The 27523-nt window shown below is 29.1% G+C and overlaps 4 protein-coding genes across 6 annotated transcripts; 2 read left to right on the top strand and 2 right to left on the bottom strand.

The window, feature by feature from the left end:
• The first annotated feature begins 405 nt into the window (after positions 1-405).
• Positions 406-17979, top strand: LOC129619271 (actin-related protein 5). Of its 3 annotated transcripts, none has more exons than XM_055534444.1 (7): positions 406-676; positions 744-1079; positions 1133-1758; positions 1810-1956; positions 2029-2340; positions 17420-17600; positions 17668-17979. In XM_055534444.1, the coding sequence occupies exons 1-7, from the start codon at positions 574-576 to the stop codon at positions 17931-17933; spliced, it is 1971 nt and encodes a 656-aa protein (XP_055390419.1). In that variant the 5' UTR covers positions 406-573; the 3' UTR covers positions 17934-17979. The 3 variants fall into 3 exon arrangements, with proteins under 3 accessions (XP_055390419.1, XP_055390427.1, XP_055390436.1); XM_055534452.1 differs by having other exon boundaries at positions 17654-17832; XM_055534461.1 differs by having other exon boundaries at positions 17420-17582; positions 17643-17779.
• On the bottom strand, positions 2357-3216 carry LOC129619297 (NADH dehydrogenase [ubiquinone] 1 alpha subcomplex assembly factor 3). Its single transcript, XM_055534486.1, has 4 exons — positions 3079-3216; positions 2835-3011; positions 2581-2779; positions 2357-2529 (listed from the first exon to the last, which is right to left on the bottom strand). The coding sequence occupies exons 1-4, from the start codon at positions 3150-3152 to the stop codon at positions 2392-2394; spliced, it is 588 nt and encodes a 195-aa protein (XP_055390461.1). The 5' UTR covers positions 3153-3216; the 3' UTR covers positions 2357-2391.
• On the top strand, positions 5929-7390 carry LOC129619289 (beta-parvin). Its single transcript, XM_055534473.1, has one exon. The coding sequence runs from the start codon at positions 6092-6094 to the stop codon at positions 7190-7192; it is 1101 nt and encodes a 366-aa protein (XP_055390448.1). The 5' UTR covers positions 5929-6091; the 3' UTR covers positions 7193-7390.
• Positions 17966-19531, bottom strand: LOC129619303 (60S ribosomal protein L11). The gene is made up of 4 exons (XM_055534494.1): positions 19413-19531; positions 19142-19288; positions 18799-19096; positions 17966-18146 (listed from the first exon to the last, which is right to left on the bottom strand). The coding sequence occupies exons 1-4, from the start codon at positions 19416-19418 to the stop codon at positions 18016-18018; spliced, it is 582 nt and encodes a 193-aa protein (XP_055390469.1). The 5' UTR covers positions 19419-19531; the 3' UTR covers positions 17966-18015.
• Between the last annotated feature and the right edge of the window lie 7992 nt (positions 19532-27523).

The following is a 27523-nucleotide window of genomic DNA, read 5'->3' as shown; positions in this document are numbered from 1 at the left end:
CAAAAGAATATAAAAAAGGTATATTCAATATCAGTTAATAAAATAAATTATTCAAAGAAAAAAAATTAAAGAGTTTTTCTTAAATTTGATTTTTTTACAGATATTTCAAATAAAAAAATATTTTGAAATATTTTTTAGTTTTTACTTTAAAAAAAATTTTTAACCTATCTTTTTTATAAATTACACATATTTTACAGTAAAGGTTTAATAAGAAAATAAAATAAATACGCTTCTGTTACGACTTTGACAATGCTTGAAATTAGAAAAAATTTGGCTTTATTTTCGATTGCGACTTTGGCTTTGCTTTAGTAATTTTAATTCGTTGGCTATACTGTTATTTACAAAATTTATGAAGTTTCTTTATTTTGTACACGAAATTCGTCATAACGTCGATAGGTGCCGTATTACCGGTACTCGATTGGAATCGATTTTCCACATCCCTATGATCATAAACCACCGGCAAATAAAGCCGAGCTATCCATTTTTAACTTGGAACACATATGTACGTACATTTGTTACGCATAACCAAATGAAAAAATAACTAGCAAACATATTTTTGTTAACTTAAAAAATATGACTATAATACAACTAAGCGATACAAAATGCAGCCCAGACAAATTTTTCCATTATTCCGAAGCTTTGAAGGCGTCCGAAATTCCCCTTGTGATTGATAATGGTTCGTTAGTTTTAATTGAAAGTACTAAAGGTGTATATGTATATTCTAAACAATTTGAAAATTGCAGGATCATATCGATGTCGTGTTGGTTGGAACAATTCAAATGAGCCGTTAATGTGTTTTAGAAATTTAATTGCGAAACCAAGGAAGGACCGTGGAAAAAAAGACTCAATAGAACCTTTTATAGAACCTCCCATACAAATAGGAAACGATATAGTTAATATTGAGGCAATGAGATTTCAATTAAAATCACAATTTGATAAAAATGTCGTTACCCATTACTATAACCAAGAACAAATATTTGATTACATATTCACTCATTTGAGTATAGATACAGATAGTGCTGTGTTACATCCAATAGTTATGACGGAGTGCATTGGAAATCCTAATCATTGTCGCAATTGTGAGGTTTCAATAACTTATTATTTTCTTTTAACATTTTTTTTAATTTTTAAGTGATGTCGGAACTTTTATTTGAATGCTATGATGTGCCTTCGGTTTGCTATGGTATTGACGCTCTTTACAGTTTTGCACACAATAACATTGGATCACATGGCTTAGTAATTTCTTGCGGCTATCATACTACGCATGTTATTCCAGTTTTAAATAAGAGGATGATAGGATCCAAAGCAAGGCGTCTCAATTTAGGGGGTTTTCACATGATATCATTTTTGCATAAAATTCTTCAATTAAAATACCCGGTTCACGTTAACGCCATTAGTATTAGTAGAATAGAAGATTTGCTACATAAATATTGTTCGGTAGTGAGTGATTACACAGAAAGTTTAAAAAACTGGTCGAACTTGGATTATTATGAAGAGAATGTTAAAAAAATCCAGTTGCCGTTTATTCAACAAACAATCTCAACAGCCTTAACAATGGAACAAAAGTTAGAAAAAAAAAAAGAAATGTCTAGAAGGTTAGTAGAAATAGCTGCTAGAAAGAGGGAAGAAAGGTTAGCAGAAGACGAGGATCACTACCAGAAAATGTTAAATATAAAAGCGCTTTACGATGATGGGCATGAAAGAGAGTTTGAAATAGAGTTAAATAACAACGACATCGCCAATTTAGAAGAATTAATCGTACGTAAAATTAAAAATTTGAAAACATGCCCTTCTTTTTTATTTTTGTAGAAAATGATCAATAATGTCAAAGCAAAAATTGAACGAACTCGTCACCGTATGATGTTGCCAATAGAAGCTCCAAGTGGAGAAAAACCTGTACCGACTCTTCCACCAGATGTCAATGTTGAAGAATGGATTAGCAATATAAAAAATAAGGTAAAACAAAAAAATAAAAAAGGTCTAATTTTTAATACCCATATATCTTAACAATATATTTGTGATATATAGCGATCACAAATACTGGAACATAAACAAGCTAGAAAGCAAAGACGTCAAGATTTAGCTAAAAGGAGAACAGCAGCTGCTCAAGAGCGCATGCGAATTATATCACAATTAGCTCGAAAAGAAAAGGGTTCTGATGATTTCGGCATGAGAGATGAGGATTGGGACGTTTACAAAACAATTAGTCGCGAAAACGGAGATAGTGATAGTGAAGTTGAAAATGAAAAACTGATTGAGTATGAAGATATATTAAGACATTGGGATCCAACATTTGAGGAACCAATAATTGTTACAGCTGGAACTGCTGAATTTCACCAGGTAAAGACGTTTAGTGTTACTATTTTGTGAAATTTACTTTTATTTATATATTTATTGACCATCATATAAATTTGTTTTTCTGTTACGGTAGAACAAATCATCTTCGTTAACAGATATATGTTTCGGTGGTATAAAAGCTCCGGCAACCATTCTACTTTCTGCATTCAAAAAATTAAATGTAGTACAAGCCTTAAAAAATATTGAAGTATTAATATATTAATTAAAAATTGGATTTGTTACCTGTTCTGTACGTAATATCTCAATATTAATTTTATGATTTTTTATAAAATTTAATATTCTTTGCGAAATCTCTGGTGTAACTTTTTCGTTTCCAATTCCAATAACTAAAATATCTAATTTTGGTTCTAAAATGCCGAATAAACTTAAACTATCTTCATTAATATCTCTATATTCATTAACATTCCATGACAAAACTGATCTGAAATATTTCTTAAATTGTATAAACTTGCTCTTACAAATTTCAATCTTAATACTTAGAAAAGATCGCCATTGGCCCAACAATAGACATATTATTATTTAACCTAAAACCATATTGATTGTAAGAATTTATCATAAGACCAATATCTAGTTCTTTATTTAATATTTGAACTTTCGTCTTTCCATCACCTTCGTAAGCTTTACTGTAGTTTCCAACTCCAAATTTAGAAAATCTAGATTTTTAAATTAAGATTTTTTACACCTCATATTATATAGAAAAAAAAATGCAGGTTTACTTACAAACGAGACCTACTTTGCGTAATCTTATTTGTATTGCAACAAATAGCTTTGAAACTTGAATATGCAAAAGCCATTTTCAATATAGTCTTAATTTATTCAGCAAAACAAACGTAATAATAGGGATGGAAAATATCAAATGTTCAGAAGTTCGATATAACGAATAGAGTTGCCACCGAACACAAACCTGTCCCATCAAAATATCGATTTCTTTAAAAATCTACTAAATTCACTAATCAAAAAAAAACTGCAAAAATGTGCTTTAAATTTTTTTATTGTTTCTTCACCTTAAGTCAAATTCGCTTGTTTTTCTCATTCAAATAAATAAATTTTATTATATAAAAAGAACTTTTCCAAAAATAACTTCAAATCGCTCCAAAAATACACCTTCACCTCTTTAAAGTACAGAATTATGTTTTCGTTTAATAACTATGTTACTGCATGTAACATAGTTATTAAACGTTAGATTACTACTGCATGTAACATAGTTTTCAACGTTAGATTACTATAATCATTGTTGATCAAATTTTAGTATAAAACTTTAAAATTACTTAAGTCTGCAAACTTTTTCAGACAACTTATAAGTTTATCATAACATTATAAAATTGAATTAAAAAAAGTTCCTCACGAAGTGTTTTTTTGCTACACTACAAGGGAAAAAATTATACAAAAATTCTAATACGAAGGCTTAAGAAGGCTTTTCTCAGGGGCGACGAATTGGCGCGTGTTTTTTATAGTAATTTTTCCGAACAGGCTTAAGATGGGTTGTTCGTTTATTCACTGTTTTGAGTTAAAAAAAATTTAACTACATACTTTGGTTTTGTTGTATATATTTACGAATTGATTCAAATGTTAGATAGAAAATATTAGTACTTCGGTTTATTTCGGCTTGTTACGAGACTAAAGTATAAATAAGTAACTATAGGAAACGCACCTGAAGTCCACTAATATACATATATAGGTTTTTGCTCAACATATTTTTTTTTTTTTCAACTTTTTTTTTTATGTAAGAATACCGTTAGCAACACTTGACTAGTGCTTCTCCTAATAAAAAAAACATAATGTCCATCTCTAGATCTGTTAATTTATAACATTTAGCAACACTTGCCAAGTGGTTTTCCTTATTAAAAAGCATAATGCCATATCTATATCTGTCAATTTATAACATTTGGCAATACTGGAACAAGTGGTACACCTTTAAGTTTAATTCATTGGTATTTTGTATGAAAATTTGAGTTTCTTTTGTTTTCTATATGCACAGATTTTTTTCTCTAAAAAAGTTGAATCAACTTCAGCTTTTGTGCAGGGTTTTTTGAAAATATCGTTTGACGTAAAATTTTATTTAAAGTTTCGAAATGGAATGAAATAATTGGTCTGTCTCGGATAAAACTTGAAAAAACTTTTAAAAGAGAAACGAGGACGAAATTTCTCGCCAAAAGAAAAAAGATTCTCATTTCAATAAACCAGACAGAAAACTTGAAAAAATTTAAAAACTTTATAAATATGCGATAAACGTCAAATTTCAAAGCAAACATAAAATTGTTCAAACATATGTTTCGAATGCTGTAAGATTTTAAAAGTTTTTAAAACACTAAATTTGACTTTACAAAACTTGAAAAAAATTTAAACATTGAGAAAATGAGAATGTCGTCATTTTCTCTCATTTTTGTTTAACTCGTTCGCTACCAGGGTCTTCTGGGAAAAACGTCCACAATAGCCCAACATTTTTTTGGTGGTTATATTAAATGAATTGAAATAGATTTTACGTATGTATATTTAGAACAGTCTAAAAAAGTAAAATAAGTATTCTTTTAAACTGACCCAAATATGTGACGCTGGGCTAACTTAACAATTTAGTTCAATACTCAACATGTTCAAACATGCTTTTGTAAATTATACAAAAATATCTGTCACATATATGTGTCGCCGGGCTGTGGTAAAGAAACGCGGTGACACATATATGTGACGATTGGTAGCGAACGAGTTAAAAAGTATTATCCCAGACACTTTGCATGCAAAAACTTTATAAAGTTTTTAAAAATTTTCTTATCAGACGTAATATAAAAAAAGAAAACGATATGTTTAGCATTTTCGGACGAAACAATGAACGTTCATGAGAGATATGAGAGCGTTTTAATTGTTAATGCGATTGGTAAGGTAATTCACCTTAATAATAAAACATGTTGTCATTTCTTAAGTTGTCTATTCATATTGTTTACTATATGTACATAAACTAATTTTTTTTTTCATGATCTCAGTGCAATCTGACTTAATGTAGGAAAAAATTACGTTAAATGAAAGATAAGTATACAGAATGAAAATCTTTATTAGGATAAAAATCTAAATTAAAAAAAAATAAATCAACTAAAAAAGGAATATTAAATCTGTATTTAGATTGTTTTCCAATAATTAGGAGCATTAAATGAACATGGAATTATACCGGAATCCCGAATTTAATTTAATGTAATTTCGAAAATTCTGGAACTTATTTTTATATAAAAATTAGGTTCCAAACCAATAATAAAATTGAAGTTTAAAAAAAGACCAAAGCTAGGTTTTATTTAAATATTTGAAAAATGGAAAAATTGTTAAAAATACATAAGACCGTCGCAAATCCGTCGAACCAATAAATGTAATTTTCCACTTCATTAATTTTGTAGTATTGCAAAAAAAATTGAATACTATACAAACTTTCTTGTATACTATAGAAAATATTACACAAAGTTTTTTGTCAGTAACGTGTCTATGTATGTAAACGCTAGGTAAGCTAAAGAGAGCGATATTACAAAAAGGTAATATCGATAAAGTTAAATTCAATTATCGATTGTATCAGCAAATCTACCACCTTAAGCATAATAATTTGATGCGTTTAGATCATCATATCAAAAATATTGGAAAACTTAATACCTACTCATTTTGATTTGAAAAGTAAAGTTGAATTATTTCTAGTTATTAATCAAACCTACTTTGTTTTAAATATTGATTGCAATCAGACATTTGTCTGTTCTCTAAATAAATGGCAGCTTTAAAATCTCCAAGATCGCCAAAGTTGGGACAAGTGAAAATAGGTGAAAAAGAAGAAACTTTTTGGGAAAAAATTGGAACTTTAGGTAGAAAAAAGAAAATAAAAGAAGTTCAAGAAATCCAAGAAGAAGGAAAAATAGCTATTGATTCCCCAGGAAACCCTAATCAACCTGATATTCCGCCAGAGGATTATAGTTTACGAGAGCATGAACAGCGTGCTGTTATAGATCCCCAATCTTATACTGAACCTCAGTTTTTAAAACTGCAACACATTTTGATTGAGTGGATAAATGATGAATTAGCCGACCAAAGAATAATTGTCCAGAAAATTGAGGATGATCTCTACGATGGTCAAGTATTACACAAATTATGGGAGAAGCTATCTGGCAAAAAATTAGATGTTTTAGAAGTAACCCAATCTGAAGAAAGTCAAAGGCAAAAACTACAAGTAATTCTTTCAGCCGTGAATCACACACTTGGATTTCACCATAAAATACCTAAGTGGACTGTCGACAGTGTTCATTCAAAAAATGTAGTAGCGATTCTCCATTTACTAGTAGCACTAGTGCGTCATTTTAGAGCTCCAATTCGGTTGCCCGAAAATATTTTTGTTACTGTAATAATTGCAGAAAAAAATGATGGTATATTGAATGCTCAAAAATTTCAAGAACAAATAACATCTGAGTACGATGATTTGGGCATGAGATGTGAAAAAGATGCATTTGATACTTTATTCGATTGCGCTCCTGAAAAGCTTACAGTTGTTAAAAAATCTCTCGTTACTTTTGTTAATAAACATTTGGCAAAATTGAATTTTGAAGTAAATGACTTAAATCAAGATTTTAGAGATGGGGTTTATCTTTGTTTATTAATGGGCTTACTTGGAGGATTTTTTGTGCCGCTCTATGAGTTTCACTTAACACCGAAAGATGAGGATCAAATGATTCACAATGTTGCTTTCTCATTTGAATTAATGCAAGATGTTGGGTTGCCTAAACCAAAAGCTAGACCAGAAGATATAGTGAACATGGACCTAAAATCCACATTAAGAGTTCTTTACAGTCTTTTCACAAAGTTTCGAAACGTTACTTGAAACGAGCAATGTGAAATTTTAATATACATATTTATTGTACTGTATTTCTTTGAATTGGACACATTTTTATCGTAATACCTTATTTTTAGCGCATTTTATTTGGTACTAATGTAGTCAACGTAACCTTTTTTAATAGATTGTTTATTTGCTAATTGTTTATACTAAACTAATAAATACTCCGAAAGTTAAGAACTGGATTTTTATTCTACAAAATCGGACTTAAAATAAAAAGTGTTACTCAAACTAAAAAAATAAAATGAAAAAAAAACTTATAAAACAGACATGTCAAATTCATTTATCATCGCGGTACATTTCAAATTTTCCGCACATTGCTTTGCACAAATTTCGATTTGTATTATCCAACATCCAAATAATACTGTCATACAAAAAAATTTAAAATCAATTTTTTAACAAATTTAGCAACGTTTTTCTGTTTTATCTTTATTATATTTTAATATCGAAAACAATTGTTCACAGAAATATGCATGGATGTTTTTTCAAACCAGTTAAAACTTGCTAAGTGTTTTATAAGTAAATTATTATAAAATTTAGTAATTTCCACTTCTCTAAATTTTTGTTTTAATACAGAATGCAAATTTGCATCAGGTTTTTTATTTTTATAAAACACCTGATTTTGAATATAAAATGTTGGTATTAGCGTTCAAAAATCAAATCTGTCGAATGAAAATTCTGTGTGACAAGCTTGGCCAATAAAACCAAAAATCAAAATAATACATTAGTGCTTTTTTTTATTAGATGCACATTTATAGTGATATAATTTAAAAATTTAAACTATCTGTAAAGTAAGTTCAAAAAATTCTACAAATTATTTTAAAAAATCTTGCTTTTTTAATATTAATTTAAGCAGCATTTTGGATCTCGCGTATGAAAGCATTCGCCGAATTAATAATTTAAAATGTCGTTCGATTCGAAGAATATTCGGAGATTTCTAATTTACTTCACTAATCTACTGTTTACAAATATAAGAGAATTAAACTAGTTCAAATATCTTATTCTTAAAGTGCGTCTCCGTTTTGAAGGTTAGTTAGCATCATTTTGATTGCACTTCCCTTAGTAGTTTGTTTGGTGTACTACTATTGCCCAGCCATGAAGTTCTTCTACGGCTTTTAATTTTTCAAATGGCCCAAATAGCTTAATTTTCAACTTCTCACTATGTACAGTAGTTGAGGCATTGTATTCAGTCTTTGTAAGCTGGATGCATTTTTAACCCTGTCAGACCATTTTACCTTTAATATGCAACTGTAACATCACATTTTAAAGGCCTCTATCCTTTTTTCTTCTTTCTTCGTTAGAGTTCAAGTTTCTACATTGTTAGAGTCATTGAACAGTTCGGTAACATACTGATCCATAAAAACAATTTGTCAGTAGAATTGGTGAGTATATTGCCATGACGTTCTTCCAGGGTACCATGATGCTTTTTTCTTGCTGTATTAGTTGCTTTACATTGTCTTTCCCATACCTTGTACTTTGCTTGCCTTATTTTTCTTCTCACTACTCTGTTAATATACCGGTACTTCTCACAGTTTTTATACCTTCTTCTTTATCAAATAGTCTAAGAATCTCATTTGTCATACATTCGGTCTTTTTCTCGGTGTTACTATACTCTTTTAGCACCGTCGATGCTGTAATTGGAGGTTTTTTGAAAATCTCCCATTTTCTGTTTGAATTCTCTTCGCCTTTTTGAAAGATCTACGAAATAATATTTGAATCTTAGCTTTTGACAAGCTCTGTATCAGCTAATTTCGTGAAATTTATTTTTTACATAATATACATACATACATAATATTTTCTACAATAGTTTACAAAAAATAATGTCCAAATACAAAAAAATGCTAAATTACAAAAATTGCAAAAAAGAAAAACAAAAATAAATGTAAACTAATATTTAACCTCAAACTTATAAGATGATACATAACTGCTGATACAGTAAAATTAAAAATTTTAAATACAAAAACGCAACAAAAGGGTCATAAATCATAAATAATTATGGCATAAAAACGTAATTTATAAGAGAATATTTGTGTGCAATTTTTAAAAAAAAATTTGGTAACAAAAATCTAAAGATTATTTTATTTTAAATGAAGGCGACAACTGTAATTGCCAGTTAGAATGTCAAATGTGAAACAAGAATAGAGCGTAAAACGGCGAGACCCAGAATAATAATGTTAAGGGATTGAAACCCAAATTTGTAAGAAGGGATGTTGTGAAAGTCATGTGAATCTTAAAGATTTCTTAAAGCAAAGAGGAGAAATTATTTTTGGACTGATTCACTTCTATTACTATGGGTCACAAAAGCAGGATTAATAATAATGCCGAACGTCAAAATAGAGAAAAAAATCACTTTGTAAAACAGATATTTCTAAATTCTTTAGCTCTATGCTTTATTAAACCCTACATTTTGTTTGCTTTAAAAATTATATAATCATAATGAGAATCAAAATCTGGTCATCATAATGAGCATCAAAATCACTTATCTGGTCAACGCTAATAAAAACGTACCTATAACTTTTTTTAACATTAAGATCTAATTTATTAGGACTGCACCAGAACTACTTTGTCTTACCAAAAACTACTAATTTCGTTTGAAGGTATTTAGTATCAGATATAATATTTATAAATTAACACAAATTCTTCTTACTGTGAAAAAATAAGCGAAATCAAGCTTGAAAACGAGACCCTAAAAACTCAAATGAAACAAGCGAGAAGTCTGATCTTACTCGATATAATTCAGAAATGAAGACCATGTAAAAAGAGTAGAACAAAATCATGCTTAGTGTACCTAGTATTAGTGTATGTTATATATACAAGTATACCCAGGGGATTAGTATATGTTATATATAAAAGTATACCTAAGTATGTAGGGGATTACATTGGTCATGTGAAAAACATGATATCATCAATAATCTTCTTCAACAAGGTTTTGAAGTCAAAGATGCAACTAATATCATGACAGAAAATTACAGGGGAGGTCAGAAAATTACAGTGGAGAAATTATCGTTCACAACAAAAAATTATCCTTGTTCATGCTAACGTTCGATAAAAATCAGGACACTCGAGAAATATATAACATCAAATCGATCCTGAACCTAAAAGTCAAAATTGAGCCAGTAAGGCAAAAGACAAAAGCTATATCACAGTGTACAAGAGGTCAAGAATTCAATCACACCAAATCCTACTGCAGAAAAATTCCCAGATGTGTAAAATGTGGTGCAAATTATCTTACTTCTGCGTGCAACAAAAGCAGAAATACTATAGCAAAATTTTCTGTCAACTATAGATTATTTGAACTCCAGCGCGAAAGAAACTTGACCCTAAATTTAAGACAAAAATCTTTAACCCCTACAGGAGTAATACCCAGGGCTAAACCAAAGGATACGAATGCGCCTCTGACATCTCAAATAATTGAAAAAAAAAAAAACAGTTGCCAAAGTCAACTCGAAGAAAAAGGCATATATCCAAGTAACCGCAAAACCTACAACAGACGAAATTTTGAAATTGACATTAAGTAGAGTTACCACACGTCCTACTTTCGGTAGGACAGTCCTACAATCACGTAATTTGTCCTACGTCCTACATGAAAGCAAAATTGTCCTACTTTTAAACTTTAAACCATTTTTTTACCCGATAAATGGAGTATTATTTTAAAAAATACAACATCGAATAACGATAATATATTTAAAATTTTGTCACATATTTTAAGCATTCCAGCTTCATCGTCGTTTATTGAACGTGTTTTTTCGATTATGAATAATAAGTGGACAGATGAAAGAAACAGGTGTTCTTCTGAACTTATTAGAGCAGAACTTCTAATTAGTGTCAATTCAAAAATTACTTGCCTGCAATTTTATGAAAAAATACAATATGACACTGAGTTATTGAAATGTGCAAAAAGTGATAAAAAATATAAGTTCAGACACAATCAATAAAAATATTTGATTTACAAATAATACTGACTTTTTTTTTTGTTATATGTCCTACTTTGAGCCTGTCATTATGTGGTTTTTTTTGTTATATGTCCTACTTTGAGTCTGTCATTATGTGGCAACCCTAACATTAAGAAAACTTGATGATCAAAAACTCGTTGAAAGATAACTAAATGCTGGACTAGAAAGTAAAACAAACGCAAGACTAAACAAAAATGACGCAAATCCTAAGAATTATGACATGGAATGCTGATGGTCTTCTGCAACATATCCAAGAACTTGAGCTCTTTCTCAACACAAAAGAAATCGACGCTTGTTTGGTTACCGAAATCTAAAGAAACTCACGTAGAAATAAAAAGTTATAAGTGTTATAACGTTCACCCAGATAATAAAGCTGAAGTTACGCGTCAATTCCTGTCAAAAGTTATATCAAACATCAAAAACATGTTAGTGTTGAAAAACAAACGATGCAAGTAGTTTCGGCCAGAATTAATATTAAAAGTAAAAAATTCATAATCTCCTCCATCTTCTGTCCCCCAAGATACAATTTAAAAATAGAAGGTTAAAGATCAATGCTGAATAACATGGGTGAAAAGTTTAATGCCAAAACTTTCTGGAGGTCTAGACTCATCACTACTCACCTAAAAGTAGCGCCTTATATGAAGCAGCAGCTGGAATGGGTTGTGCTTTCCAATTTACGGGAAAACCTACCCACAGGCCGACCGACAGAAATAGAATTCCAGATCTTTTGGACTTTTTCATAAGTAGAGCAGTCTCCGAAAATTGCGTACGCGTCAATGAAAGTTTTGGTTTAAACTCTGACCACTCTCCAGGAATTGCTACAACCTCTGAAACCGTGATGCTTAAAGCAAATATACCAAATTAACAAACAGAAAAACCAACTGGGATTTATTTAAAGGTATACACGAAAATGGCACACTTCTTAAAGTACCTCTTAGAAATGAACACGAACTGGAAATGTACAAAATGGTGCTTGAGATGGGATAATACCACGTAAGTCAAAATAAAAGAAAGGGGTGTATTATATCGTTTAGAAGTAAGAAATCTTGTAGGTGAAAAAAGAAAAGCAAATAAAATGTGGTAAATCACAAAGTTTCCACAGGACAAAACTCGTGTTAATCAACTCGGAAATAAAGTAAGAAGATTGCTAAGAGAAATAAAAAACGCATCTATAGCCAACTATTTAAGAAATGTATCAGCTGATAAAGAACATGATTACTCTTCGTGAAAGGCCATTAAAAGTGTCAAAAGACCCAAGTATCAAGAGTCCCCAATTAGAAAAGACGATGGTTCTTAGATAGTGATCAATGCATCTTTAAGAATGAATCATGTGCCAGTTCAGTGGAAGATTGCAAGTTTCATCATTGTACCCAAAACTGGAAAGCCTGCCAATGAAATGGAATTTGATTCCTGATCACCAGTTCGGATTTATCAGCTCATATTCATTGATCAGGCTGACGAACGTCATTAAAAACGGACTAGAAAACAAGGAGTATTGTTCTGCCGTCTTTTTAGATGTAACCGAGGCGTTCAACAGAGTTTGGCAGAGCAGTCTCAATTTTAAAATAAAAGAAAAATTTTCCGGAGCCGTTTCCAAGAATATTAAAATCATACCTTTCGAACAAGCTGTTTAGAGTTAAATTTGAGGAGGAATACTCCTTCAGAGAAGTGTCCTAGGACCTATTCTCTACCGTCTTTATACTGGAGGCATCCTACTTAATATTATAGAAGGACATGGAGGGTCCTACTTAATATTATAAAAGTTCACGCCAGCGAAGCGAAGTGCATTGGTATGACTCTCGATACAAAACTTAAACGGAAGGAGCACGTAAAAAAGAAAAGGACAGCACTACAACGAGATCTAAATATCCGTACAGTCAAAGAAGAAATAAAAAAACTCGCCATAAATCATCAATTGAGATTGCTCCAACATGACAACCCCGAGATGCTGCAATATAAGATGTTCGTTAAGTGCAAAGACGCCTTAAACGTATTCGACCATTTGAACTCGTCGGCTAGACTAAAATAATATTAGTAGCAGGAAACTCATCTGTGGATAAAGAACCCATAACATCCATATGAAGCCAGAGAAAAATTGCTAGATGGGAATTACTTTCTTAGTTTCAATATACGCTTCATAATAAAAAAAAAATAACGTAACACATTTTTAGATATTCCGCGTAAGTTAGATGAGAGATCAGAAATATATTGACAATGAGAATAAATAGAATATGGCCTAGATGATTTCTTCGCATCCTAAACCCCGGAGTGAACGCGAATAGGTTTATATTTGATGTTATGGAATTTATTAAATTGGGTTCTTCCCGCGAATTTACATAAACTTCCGCATTAGCATCTTGAAAAGTTTATAGATACAAGTTTCTTTGTAATATTTTTATTATGTTCGGTTTTTATAATAGGAGTCCTGTTAACTTTGACATTGTTTATAACAATGATTAATGACACATTGTTTATAACAATTATAAAATTACAAAAGCACTATAATAATTATAAAACTTAAAAAAACCCGAACCGAAATAGTTTAAAACGATGTACAAATAAAAAAATATTAAAATTTAGGTATATAAATGGCCTAATAGTGATTACTCAGCCATGCACACATTTAGAACCCCGATTGTCTGAACTACATAGATAATTTTGTCTCCAAAAGCTAATTTTAAATATTTGGAAAAATAATAAAGTCAAATTCATGAAACTTGGCAGTTGTGTGTCCAATTATAGATCAAATATATTTGCGAAGTTTTAGTGGAATTACTTGGCAGGTTCGGGTACCTGCCATACAACTCCAAAAGCTAATTTTAAATATTTGGAAAAATAATAAAGACAGATTCATGCAACTTGGCAGTTGTGTGTCCAATTATAGGTCAAAGATATTTCTGAAGTTTTGGTGGAATTGCTTGACAGGTTCGAGTGGCTCCCATACAAGTCCAAAAGCTTATTTTAAATATTTGGAAAAATAATAAAAGTCAGATTCATGAAACTTAGTAGTTGTGTGTTCAGTTATAGGTCAGACATATCCGTAAAGTTTCTATAGAATGGTTTCACAGGTTTGAGTAATTGTTATACAACAATGAAAGGTGCCGGGTATAATTCAATCGGTTCATACCGACTGAAACGTTTTTACTTGTTTTATTTTGAAATAGTCTAATTACCCAAGTTTATTCTTTTGTTTTTGTTTTCAATAGTATTTATTATTTTGAGACGAAATTATAAGAGAGATTTTAATGTTTTATTCAATTGGCGTGATGCCATTGCAAAAATTTTTAATAAAATTCAAAAGAAAGAAGATCAGAAAGTCAATCAGTAAAGTATAATCCGTTATTTTATGAACCGTTTATGAGACATTTTATGCATATCGTGAAGCGATTGTAATTTTTTATTTAGTTGAAGGTTTTCATTTGTGTACAAACCTGAGTAAAGGTTTTTTTTTTTATTCTGTTGAGTTCTTTTTAGTGAAGGTTTATATTTGTTTATGAGAAAGGTTTTTTTAAGTTTTTGTTTACTTTTTCAGTTAAAATTTTCAATTTAAAAAAGGTTTTAGTTTTTTATTACTATAATATACGTAATATTATATACATATGTACGAAACAAAATAATTTAATTATTTTTTAAAAATTAATATTTAAAAATTTTGTTATTTCCTATTTTTTTTTCTTTTTTTGAAAGTAAAAACATTTTCAAACAATATATTTAATTTTTTATTTCTTAAAAAAAATAAATATTTTTGAGATTACTGAGATGCCATATTCAACGCTTATTATTTAATTAATTTTAATACAGCTTAAAACTTAGTTTTTCAATACAGCTGACAGCTTAAATATTCAATATTCATTATTTTTAAAATATAGATACCTATTTTTTAATAAACTTACAGCTTTCATCAGCTTGTGAAATTCTTAGTTTATAAAATTAGATCTCATTTACATTTTTTAAGTACGTCTCATAAAGAGAAATATTATATTGTAAAAATATTGATTTTGTCCACTAAAATATACTCTAAAAAAAAAAAACAGCTTTACGTTCACTAGATCAAATAACGAAAAAGGAGAAATCGACTTATACTTTTTAATACTAAAAAATATTTCTTATACATTTCAACTTCTACAGCGAAATTTATAAGCGAATTAAAACGATGCTGCAAAACAGAACTCCTTTTATTTTCTTCTTTCTTACACTAATGAGAGAACGCTTTATCGCTTTAAAATAATTTAAAAGATCATGTTAGTAAAGAAAACAAAAAAATCGCTGCAAAAATTTCGCAGATTATTTCTTTTTTTTTTTTTCGTTTATATTTTGTTTGTGTAAGTCTATATGACAAAATACGTTTACTTGAAATGAGGAGCTGTATCATATGATGTGTTTTCTGTTTTTTATTTTGTCGGTGAAATCCATATTTTTACGATAAAGTATTTCTCTTTGTGAGACGTTTTAAAAAACTATGAATGAGATCTCATTTGACGAAAAATTTCAAACACTGTTAAAAATGATAATACAGTAAATAAAAAAAAATTTGGTTATATATTTTTTGTTTAGTATACACGGCTTAAAATAAAGTTAATAAAAATTTTATTAGATTTTGATTTAAGTTTGTAATTATTTAATTATAAGTTTTATAATTATGAAAGTGCTTTTGAAAATTTTATAATCATTATAAAAGATGCGTCATTTCAAGTTGTCCCCTATATAAAACCAAACATAATAAGGAAAATTATAAAGAAACTTCTATAAGTTCTAAAGTCTCTGATGCGGTAGTTTAAGTAAATTAGCGAGTTAGCCTTACTGACAATGTGACAATAATTCTTAATAAAACTATAATCACATATGTACATACCTAAAAGAATTATATGGACTTTTGATATAAAAAGGATTATGAAGCATATAAACTTAATATAGTATACACATGAAAAATATATAGATATACATATATGTATATGGGATTATATCACAAGTATGCATTTTGGGAGATATATCATACAAAATTAGCAAACCCGTTAATATCAAGTGTACATTTTCTCAAATTTGAAAAAATACACCAAAATCAATTAAATACTTCGGAAAAAAAATTCCACTATTTTTTTTTCCTGTAGTTTAGCATTTATTGAAATTTTAAAAAAATGAATGGAACCTGGAAGTTTTTTTTTAAATCGATTTTTTTATGTTTTAATAGTACAAAACTTCAAGAATGTAAGCACTAGTAAAGTAGAAAAAGATTGAATTTCAACTTTTTCTAATTAAAAATTTCTTTAATATCTTGTGGGATATTTATTATTTTAAAAAGGACCCTCTATAGATCCCATAAGACTACGTGTAAATTCATCACCTGTGAAGTGTCACTCTCTTAGGGTCTAGACCTGTATTTCTGTCATCCGTGTTTTAAAGCGATACAAAATAAAATGAGAATCACAAAGAAAACTCAAAAGTTTCACAAAAAAAAAATAAAAAAAACATTTAAATCGGAGCACTATAACATTAAGAATTGTTTTTATAAAGTTCTCTGAAAAGTTCTCTGTTCTTTCTACTTCGGAAAATACCGTCAACTTGGTATAGTTGTATATGGCATTAGTCCAAGCATAAATATTTTTGTTATATGAAAGTACCCATAACAAATTTTCACCTGGAGATGAAAAATTTTCAGCTCACTGTATATAGTACATAGTCGCAAAGCTTTGGGCAATCTCAAATGTCATATGGGTTCCAGGGAAAAAATCATGAAATTCTCCGGAAACTAAAAATTTAATAAAGTGGTATCCTATCTAAAAGGTGTTAAAGAGCTCTACAAAATTTAATCGGGGTTTTGCAAAAGGTTCTAAGATCTTAAATTCAAAAGGTTCTAAGTTTTTAAAATTAAAAAAAAAAATTATGTATGTGGGTAGGTACCTATATAAGTATGTACGTTTTCCTTTCAATGCCACGGGATGCCCGGATGCATTTAACAAATTACTTAGCAGATTTTTTATACCGACCTATTTACATATTATTTACCTACTACTCCATATAAAAAATAAACACATTTTATGTAAAATAAATACATTTTAACAATTTTAAGTCTGCCCAATATAAAATTCTATAAATTTTTCACTTGTACATATTATGCTGTCACGTTTCTGTCTTAAGCAAATTTCATTATAATGTATTATAATGAAACATCTTCCTTGGACAAAACTGCAAGAAGCAATCTCTTACATATGTAAATTAAAAAACAGATAATTTCAAATGATTGTACTGTACTTAATAATTTTAGCTGCACGTGGGTGTAGAGGCTATTCGAGCCCCCGAGTTGCTTTTTCAACCAAGCATGATTGGAAGTGGAGAAGCAGGTTTGGCAGAAGTGATGGACTATATATTCAAACTTTTCAACGCAGATGACCAGCAATTACTAGCAGACAACGTTTTCTTGACAGGAGGTTGTTCTCAATTTCCTGGTTAGTTTTGTTTTTACCACATAAATTTGTATATATTTTTAGCATTAACATAGTTATGTACATGCAGGTCTTAAAGAACGTTTATCAAAGGAATTAAGAGCGATGCGACCTTTCAAAACCTCACATTTAGTTTGTCTTGCGCAGTCACCTATACTAGATGCATGGCATGGATCCGCGAGTTTTTCGCGCTCTGACAACTTCAACAGCTATTCAATTTCGAGGAGCGAATACACTGAAAAAGGTGGTGAATATATAAAAGAACATAAATGTAGCAATTACTATTTTCCTACACCCGCTGCTGTTATAATTGAAAACCAAACTCAAGAAAGCTAAAATAAATATTTAAATGTGGAAAACAATATAAATAAAACTATTTTATTTTATTTCTCACGCAATCAATTGCTCATTAAAATTTTTATTTAGCTTTACTATTAAGAATAATGCCATCATATTTTTGTTGAAACCATTTCATAGCATCTTCCTTTGTAAGTCGATGTTGAGCTCCAACTACTCCGGTTTTTCTTCTTCTGTGAGCAACATTAAACCCTAAAAGATTTTTTGTTTAAATTATAAATGAAACTATGTACTGGAATGCCATTTTCACAATTTAATTATAAAAAATTAAAAACTAATATTTAATTCGCTTATCAGATTTAAATAGCGCTCGCAAATGAAATAATATAAATTACTTTTTTTGTCACTGTTGTTATATATAGTTAGCGAAATTTGATAAACGCAAAATTCGTCAAGCATATATCTTTCACTTTATGCACATTGACTGAGCACTTTTGAAAAATTATACTCAATTATGCCTAATTATGTGCGTATATTTTCGAAAGCATAGTGTGAACATTGTAATTTATTTTATACTTAAAGCATTAAACCGCCTAACATCGAATCCCAAAATTTATGTAGTTATGTATGTACTTTAAATTAAATTAAAAATTTGCATATTCTATATCTACATATGAATATGAAATTCAAAATATTTCGTGCCCTCAGTAACTTAAAGAATTGAAAATGTAGTCTTTGCAAAAATACAATTCTATGAAAATAATAAGAGAAAAAATGAATATTTGAACTGCAAAAGCTTTTAGATTGGTTTTTGTTTTTTGCTTTGTTTATGTAAAATTATGGGAAATCTGTGTTTAAGTGGGAATGTGCAAATGTTTAAATTGGAAAAACTGATATTACAAACCTGGGCGACCTAAAACTACATAGAAATCCAGACCATAAATTCCGATAGATGGGTCGTATTTGATTCCTAAATCTATATGTTCTTGTATACCAAAACCAAAGTTACCCGTCGCAGAAAAGTTATCTCTTCTTAATTCATATTCGCGTACTTTCAAACCTCTTTCCAAAATTTCTTCAGCCTTTGCTCCTCGAACTGTGCAATGTACGGCAATCTTTTCATTTCTTCTAATTCCAAATGAACGGACAGTATACCTTGCTTTTGAAAATACTGGTTGCTGGCCAGTCAACTGCTCTAAAACCTATGCATAACATTAGAATTTCCAATGAAACTTTAAATAATTTACCTTAGCTGCACGCGTTAACCTGTCACCGGATTCTCCGACGCATATATTTAAACATAACTTCCTTATATGAAGATCCCTCATAGGATTTTTGGTCGGATCCCTCTTGAGTTTTTTTTGACTCTCAACCTTTTTAGCATTTGCAACTGGCTGAATAATAAATTAAATAAAATTATTGTATTACGACCTTATTCAATTACCAATAAAAGTGCAAAAACTAATCGACAATTTACTTATGAATATAACTTTTTCCTAAGACGATTTTAATACTTACCGCCATAGTATTAATTAAAAAGGAAAAGGAAATCAGTTACATCAAACTGTCATCAATATTAATTATTATAAGCGTTACCGTTTCGAGGTAAGACTTTTACCAGTGTTGCCAAATGTGTAATTTTCATGTTATTTTAGGTATATTCAAACTCTTGTATCATGAGAAATTTTGACATGCCCAAGGTACACATATTTACAATTCTTTTAAATTGTTTATTTATGACACCATGCATCAGCCCTATGCAGCTACTAAGGATTAATGTTACCTTTTTGCCTCAATACTATATTTGGTTACATGCAACATTTTTCAAAATTAAACCATGACAGCCCAAGGTTAGTTCCAGAACAATGCACATAATAGAATGTGTTCGCCACAAGATAAGAACTTCATATAAGTCAATTCAACGTCAAAATTATTTTATTTTCTCATTGTATGGATCGCTGTGGAGGTTTTAAATATTTTTGTCTACGTTAAATAATGACATACATATCTATAAGCTGAAGTTATTGCGAACTAAGCAAGTTACAAAAGCAATTCTTAATGTTTTCTCAAAATATTCTGATTGAAACATTTTTTTGTTAAATTTTTTAGTATTCTTTGTGACTTTATTTTATTTTGTATGTTTTTAAAAGCGTTCTAATTATAATAATTATTTTTTTGCTTTTTTTCTTTCAAATATTTTTTCTTTTCAACAATTTTTTTCAAATTAATATGTTAAATTTCAAAAAATATGAAGAATTATTGGAACTAAGAATTTCGACCAATTTCCTTCACACAAATAAATTCCAACACTTATCTTCACAAATACATCCGACACTATTTCTTTAATTTATATATTTTAAATAATGCGTTTAAAATCTTGAAATACAAACGGTTTTTTCGTTATATCTCCTGTACTATAACAGATTTTTTAACGTTTAATAACTTAAATTAAAGCTTGAGAGACTGGGCAAAATTTCATAAGAAAAATTCCTATTTTAACGGGTTGAAAGAACATTAAAAAAAATAAAAAAAGGTAAAGTTATTTTTTTTTTTAAATTCAGATGCTAAGTATTTCGAAAGTACACAAAATATAAAAGCAAGTAATATGTTACTTTCACTCTTTTCAATACCTTTCAAGAACTGTTTATATGTAGCTTTTACCTTTTTAGGAATTGATGTTATAAGCAAAAAAAAATTGGACAATAAAAAATTTTATTCATTTTTGATGTCCTAAACCAGTGATGAGATTTTTTTACTTATTGTTTAAAAAAAAGATTTCCCAAAGATAATATTTTTTTTGGTTAAACGTTGTCTTTTCGCAGTATGCTCAATGCGTACTCAGATCTTTTGTACACCGTTTTGTTTTAACACAGTCTAAAAAATTTAATTCAATTCACAAGTTAATTCTTATAATACATATCTATTTCTTATAAGAATTAACTTGTGTTTAGGTGTCGCAGTTTCTAATGCACCCGCACATATTTCTAAAATTGTCGACAAGAAGCAGTGTCAAATTTCTCATTAAAACTTTTAATACTTATTAATACTCAATCACTTATTTTTATATTAATATGTTTAAGTTTAAGAAAATAATTATAATATCTAGGACACGTTCAATAAACTTTTAAAAATAACTACAAATTGCCTTGAAATTACTTATTACTGAAATTAAACGTACTTATTACTAAAACTAGAATATAAATCTGCTGTAACTGCGGCCCGGGAAATGATTGCTTTTCTCATTTAGCCCAATTTAAATAAAGGTTGCTCATCACTGCCCTAAACGATTGTATATGTTACGTTACCGATTTTCTTAGAATTGATTGATATTATTTTCTTAAAGAAATTACTCATTTTACTTTTAATATGTTTGTGAGAAAATACTTCAAAAAGAAGAATATTTTTGAAATGTAGAATTCCAGCCATACATGTGTTTCAGAACTTGATTGAAGCTTTTCGGAAATTAATTCACTTCCAGAATCAGATAGTTTTCATGTTTGTTTAAAATAAAACTTGTGTAAACATTTCCTCTTGCTTTATTATAAACAACACATCTATTCGGAAATAACATCAATTATTTGATGAAATAAGTTCGTCAAATATCAATTTGATGACTAATTTCGATTATGATACTTATGAAATACTTAAGTGGAGTAGGTAATTTGAGAAAAAATTTTACAGTAAACGACCAGATGGAAAAAAACTGTTTTTAAAGCATAATAAAATATCATGTTTTTTGCTATGTCAAAAATTCTTTTTGACATAAAGAAAATATCTTGTTTTTATCATTTGATGAGCCTAGTTCATCTTTCCATCTTTGTAAAAATTGGCGCAGCAGTAAAATAGTTCAAGCTCGCTTTCAATTATATAAAAGCTTCAAGAGTATTTGAAGCTTAGTTCATGTCCATATGAACGTTACTTGACTTATAGCCGGCTTCGCTCAAGTCAATCAAAAACTTTTGCTTACTTGAGTTGAAATGTAATAGCTTAACGTCACTTCCACGTTTGCTAGCTGATATAGTAAAAACGCAATTACTTAACTTGAAATGCAACAGTCAAACGTCATTTTCAGGCTTTCGTGAAAAGAAGCATTTTGCTTTTATAAATATAATTTATGACAGGAAGGGCTATACGTAGGAAGAATATGATTTTGCTACATTATTTTTGTTATAATATAGATACCACTAGATGAGCCCTATGCCCCTTGTTAATACCTAATTCAGCAATAATAATTTTATTATCATTATTTTTTAGATCGATTTCGACAGTTCGTTGTAACTTTACTTTTTTTTTAATTTTGAATACTGTTTAACTCATTTCAATAAATTTATATGTAAAATTGTATGTATATTCATGTATGTAAATTTATAATTTCGAATTTCTTATTTTCTCTTACATATTTTCTTACTCTATTATAAGCACTCTTAAACTTAATTTTACTATTTTTTGAATTAACACTAGCAATCTGAACACTAGAATTCTGAAAATTCTATTCGCAAAAACACTGTCGAATCGTTCACACATAACATTGTTGATATTATTCAAAAAATTTAAAAATATCAATAGTCCTTGAGTTGTAATTAATTTTTTGTCATTTATTTCTATATAATTAAATTTTGCAAAAATTCGTATAGGTTTTAGAACCCCCCTGGCTAAATTAAGCCAGAGTCAAAACACCCCTACTACGAGAAAATTACCAGCACTACCAAAAATTTATGTTATATCTTCAAAATGAAGATTTTTACTTACGACGTGAGCTTAATGAAGTATCACATTCCAAAAGCTCTTGACATATTACACTTTTCCTCAAGGCGTTATATACGTAGTGAATACGTAAAACAAAGGTAAATTGGATATCGAAAAAATCGAGTGCGCTTTGTCTAAACATGTCATATAAATATTGCCAGAAATAACCATTTAAGTAAACTTTACTAGCATATATTTTTAGCCATAAAGTTATTTATGTTTTTTTCCTAAAATGCAGCGTAAACATGCTATGTTTTTAATGATGTGGCAACGTTTGTTGAAAATTAACATTTGCACAGAACTTTAAATTGAAATTTTCAAACAAATGTCAAAGTTCAAACAAACGTCAAAGTCAAACGTATTAATATTGTAAAAATTGTATTCCAAAATGTATCGAAAGCATAGTATTAACAAAGATTCCTGAAAATCTTGTTATTTTTAATATCGATTAATAGACCAAATCTGTTCAAAAATTCCGCTCCCAATATTGAACGATATCAGCCAGTATAAATGGATGAATGAAATTACTTCTTAAACCAACATTTAAAAAGGAGTTTAAGCATCTCTGTGTTAAAATTTTTGAGCATTAGCAACAGTTAAACCGGATTCTGAATTTAAATTCTAAAATTGATTTTACAGGGAAGTACTGACAACTCTCCCAGATCAAAAAGAAATAATAAGTTTTTAAAGATGTTTTTAATAAAAGACTGTTAATTTATGTACCAGTACCGACCGCCGCAAAAATCTGCCAACATTCTCCACGTAAAGCAGTTGTCATCCGAGCATTAGAAGAAAAACGACCCCAACAGTCACGAGCCTTACCGAACCTTGGTCTAAAAATTTTTCGACAATCGCTTCATCAATCATATGATCCCTTCGACAATCATAAGGTAAAAAGAAACTGTGACTTAATAAATAATAATGACTGTGTATTAATGAATAACCATACACACTGGGTTAACATGTGCAATAAATTATAGCAAATTTGATAAAAACATATTTTTGCATTCAACATAATGCAGGAAGGATTTTCAATTTGATTCCTTATAAAAGGATAATTTTTATATAATTAATATATACATGCAGAAAGAATCACATTTAGTTGAGTATACCAACATGTCAATGTATTCAAAACTTGAAGTTTCGTACAGTTTATTGGGTGATACAATTTGGTATCACATTTTCTATCCCTGAATGTAAACACAAACCAATTTCATACAAATGATTCATGTCTATGAAAAAAGTTTAGAAAAAATTTTTTCAATGGTTGATAATTTTTCCGAAATATAATTCTTTATTTTTTATTGGTATTCCGTTTATTCTTCTTTTTATTCGGAATAAAATACTTTTATATTTTGCTAATATATTTCGTGCGCTACATACGGACTTTGTCAAAGCTGATTTTCTTTCTGAGAAGTAAAGTAAATAAAAAAAAGTGTTTTATTTAGAATAAAAGGAAGTTTTCTTTTCATACCAATAAAAAAATAAAAAAAGTTTTGAAACTTTTACGATAAATAGCACTATCGCCAAGTGATTCGATATTCGGAATAAGCCCCATTATTACTCATATAAATTAGCCCTAGTTTCATTTCGATAACGAAATTTGAAAAACTGGTTACATCGACGATTTAAAGTTAAAACTAATTACATTCACTTTTCTCAGAAATCGAGTTAAATGCATCTGACTGCTATTTTTTGTTTACCATTTAGAACACTTGTTCTTTCACAGAGCTCCTGAAAGTTTTTACAGAAAAGAAAATACTAAAATTAATTTTTACTTTAGTCGGAAGTGAACCCATTAAACTCACTTAATGATTGTTTTGCTCTGTTTGATACTTTTTTCTAATTAGTGAATTAAAAAGAAATATTAATGATAAATTCGTATCACATTTGGAGAAAAGCAGATTGTCATAAAGCAAAATTACAAAATATTGAAGGAAAACGGAAATTTTCAAATAATTATTTGTGGTGTTTTGTTTTGTTTATTCAAAAAAATCAACGTTACTAAATTTGAAAAAATAAAAATCCTGTACCGCCAAATTTCAAAAGAAAATATGGAGATTAGATGATGCTGATATTGATCACATTTATTAGTTATAACTTAAATGTTATAACTAATTAAAATTTGACACGGACAAGCAAATAAAATATAAAAGGGAAGAGTTATAAAAACATAACTATAAAAAGATATGGTGGTATATCGAAACTACAGCTAAATTTGTTAGAAATGGCTAGAATCTGTCAAAAATCAGATCTTGAGAAGGGGAGAGGTGGAAATAAATTTTCTTCTAACGAAACGAACTCTTTATTAACGTCAAAAAGCTGTTAAAATTTCAGATTTTTAAAGTTGGTGATTAAGAGAAAAACAACATCAAAATTTGGAAAAAACGGCAAAATATAGTACGTCGCGATAGAAGAAGTATACCACTGCTTCTTTGCATTTGCAAAATTTGAAAAATATATATGGTTCTACTACATACAATAAATAATTGAAATATGGTATTTTTGGCGTTTTTGGGGGGTATAACTTTTAGAGGGGGCAGATAGGTAAAAATTTTGTTCTACATAAGTAAGTTTCTAGTAAAGATCTATGTACATATAAAATTTCAGCTTTCTATCTTCAAGAATGTAGAAGAAGACGCACACACGGACAGACGGACGGACGGGCAGAGTGAAACTAATAAGTACTTTTTTTCAAATTATTTTTGGAAAAGTGCTAAAAAGGAATGTGTTTGTAGGTGTTTAATATATTTTTTTTTATATGTACAGTAAAACACGGTTAAGTGGAAATCGATCAGCCAAGAAAATTTTGTCCACTAAAGCGTGTTTTCCACTTATACGAATTCGACTTAAAAAATTATCTCCGATGTCAAAGAATTGAATTTATTAAAAACTGGTTCTAATTATAAGTTAAAAATTAAAATTTTATTTCAAAATCAACAAAAAATCAAAAAATTGCACATTTAACTTCATGATAAAAATTCTTGATTTCTCCTTCTTGATTTTCCATCCTTCAATTTTTTTATGATTTCTAATTTTTTTTGAAGATTTAACGACGTTAACGTTCTTTTTTTCATCATTTTTGTATAATTTTGTACTTAAATTCTTCACTTTTTTAGTTTAAATTTATAAAAATGTAGCTTGCTTAGGTTTTTACACACTCAAAATTTGACAATGACAGAAACTAGAATATTTTGTGTAGCTACATAGTGTTGCTTTTCTTATTTTGTAGTTGAGAGTGTAGTTTTTCATTTTTGACATTTATGCTAAATAAAAACAGGGATGTGCAGTTAACCGAATAAATTTACATATTAAGTATTACATGAGGGAAAAAATATATGTGCAGATAAGCGTGTTGTGCACTTATCCGAATTCCACTTAAACGAATTTTTTTATATGAAAAAATCGAAAAAAGTACAAGCCACGAAAATTTGATGCAATTAAGCGTGAAATCCACTTAAGCGTGATCCACTTAACCGTGTTTACTGTACCTCCAATAACGTCATTTCGATTCACGTCGTAAATTTTCAGTTCCAAAAACGTCGTTAAACGAGAGATACCCGTACTATTATTTCATCAATCTATATTATTTTTAGACAGTTATGCGTTTAATTAGTGACAAAACAAATGTAGTGCTTCCTTAAGTAATTTCGCCTCATATGAGTTACAACTCATACTGAATTTTTGACTTATATCTGATCGATTCAAATAATGAATGTTATGCTTATTGAAATTGTTATTAGTGTTAGTACATATAATACTGGTTTAATATCTTGGGTTTTATTTAAATGCCAACTTAAAATACTTAAGCTTAGTCTATACTTAAACTCCAACTGACTTGGATGGTCATGAAGACCACCTCTGGGCCCAGTAAAATCAAAAAAAAACTTTCTAAACAATCTTGACACAATCTTCTTATTAAGACATGTGATAAAAAATTTTTATTCAAATACGAAAACAATTTTAGAAAAGCACAATCATTTGGTATCACAGATTTTTGAAAAGGCAATACAAAATTTTGCCGTTCATTTTCGTTTTTCTTATTAGTTCTATTATTCATATTTTCCGAATTATGCAGAATATTTGGGCCCAGTATGGCTACTTTAAATGTTTTTTTGTTTGCATCTTATAAACAAAAATTAGATTCTACGGAATGATCTGAGAACACTTACAGTATTCATAGAAAACCACTTTACACGCATCATTACTTATTTGGGAAGCATAAAAAACTTAATTTGTTTTTCTGTTTTTTTTTTTAACATTCATAATATTTCTTAGAATTTTTTATTTTACACTTTCTTCTTTTTATTTTTGTTCCTGCATGACTTTTGATATTTTTTCTCTTTAGTTTTGCATGAAAAGTGTAAAATTGATTAATTAAAAATCTTTGAATATAAAAAAACGAAAAAAAAAAAACAAAATTTCTTTCTCTCTATAATAATATTTAAATAGACTTTTTGGGCACTTTTCCAAAAAAATTTTGAAAAAAAGTTAGTTTTACTCTGTCCGTACGTGGACATGTTTAGAAAACTCTTACACCGTTCAAGCTAGAAAGCTAAAATTTCATACGTACATAGATCCTTACTTCCGTAGAAGAAAATATTTACCTCCCCTCCCTTTAAAAGTTATAACGGCGTAAACCTCTCAAAATGCTATTTTCAACTAATTATTACAGGGAAGCCATAAACATTTTTCAAATTTTGCAAATACTGAAAAATAGTGACTTACTTCATCTACCGCGGCGTACCATACTTGAACTTTAAGAAAACAAAATGGCTCCTAAAATTTTACTCTGTTACCTAAAACCCGTTTTTCTTTTTCAAATTTTTGATGTCGAGAGGCTCCGAGATCGAAAGGTTAAGGAGTCTCAAATTTATTAGCAG

This window comes from Condylostylus longicornis, unplaced genomic scaffold, assembly GCF_029603195.1.
Source record: "Condylostylus longicornis isolate FDR11 unplaced genomic scaffold, ASM2960319v2 ptg000001l, whole genome shotgun sequence".
NCBI classification, from domain to species: Eukaryota; Metazoa; Arthropoda; class Insecta; order Diptera; family Dolichopodidae; genus Condylostylus; species Condylostylus longicornis.
Note: the sequence above shows the minus strand (reverse complement) of the source record. Positions and strands in the feature narration are given on the sequence as shown.

What these genes read in the sequence shown, in the direction of transcription:
- LOC129619271 (XM_055534444.1), top strand. Translation starts at nt 574, where the DNA reads ATGACTATAATACAACTAAGCGATACAAAATGCAGCCCAGACAAATTT. An exon ending in TTAGCAATATAAAAAATAAG is followed by an intron (nt 1,957 to 2,028) that starts GTAAAACAAAAA and finishes TGTGATATATAG; the next exon opens with CGATCACAAATACTGGAACA. An exon ending in GAACTGCTGAATTTCACCAG is followed by an intron (nt 2,341 to 17,419) that starts GTAAAGACGTTT and finishes TAATAATTTTAG; the next exon opens with CTGCACGTGGGTGTAGAGGC.
- LOC129619297 (XM_055534486.1), bottom strand. Translation starts at nt 3,152, where the DNA reads ATGGCTTTTGCATATTCAAGTTTCAAAGCTATTTGTTGCAATACAAAT. An exon ending in ACGCAAAGTAGGTCTCGTTT is followed by an intron (nt 3,012 to 3,078) that starts GTAAGTAAACCT and finishes TTAAAAATCTAG; the next exon opens with ATTTTCTAAATTTGGAGTTG. An exon ending in AGATATTACGTACAGAACAG is followed by an intron (nt 2,530 to 2,580) that starts GTAACAAATCCA and finishes ATATTTTTTAAG; the next exon opens with GCTTGTACTACATTTAATTT.
- LOC129619289 (XM_055534473.1), top strand. Translation starts at nt 6,092, where the DNA reads ATGGCAGCTTTAAAATCTCCAAGATCGCCAAAGTTGGGACAAGTGAAA.
- LOC129619303 (XM_055534494.1), bottom strand. An exon ending in GGTTAACGCGTGCAGCTAAG is followed by an intron (nt 19,097 to 19,141) that starts GTAAATTATTTA and finishes TGTTATGCATAG; the next exon opens with GTTTTAGAGCAGTTGACTGG. An exon ending in TGTAGTTTTAGGTCGCCCAG is followed by an intron (nt 18,147 to 18,798) that starts GTTTGTAATATC and finishes AAAATCTTTTAG; the next exon opens with GGTTTAATGTTGCTCACAGA.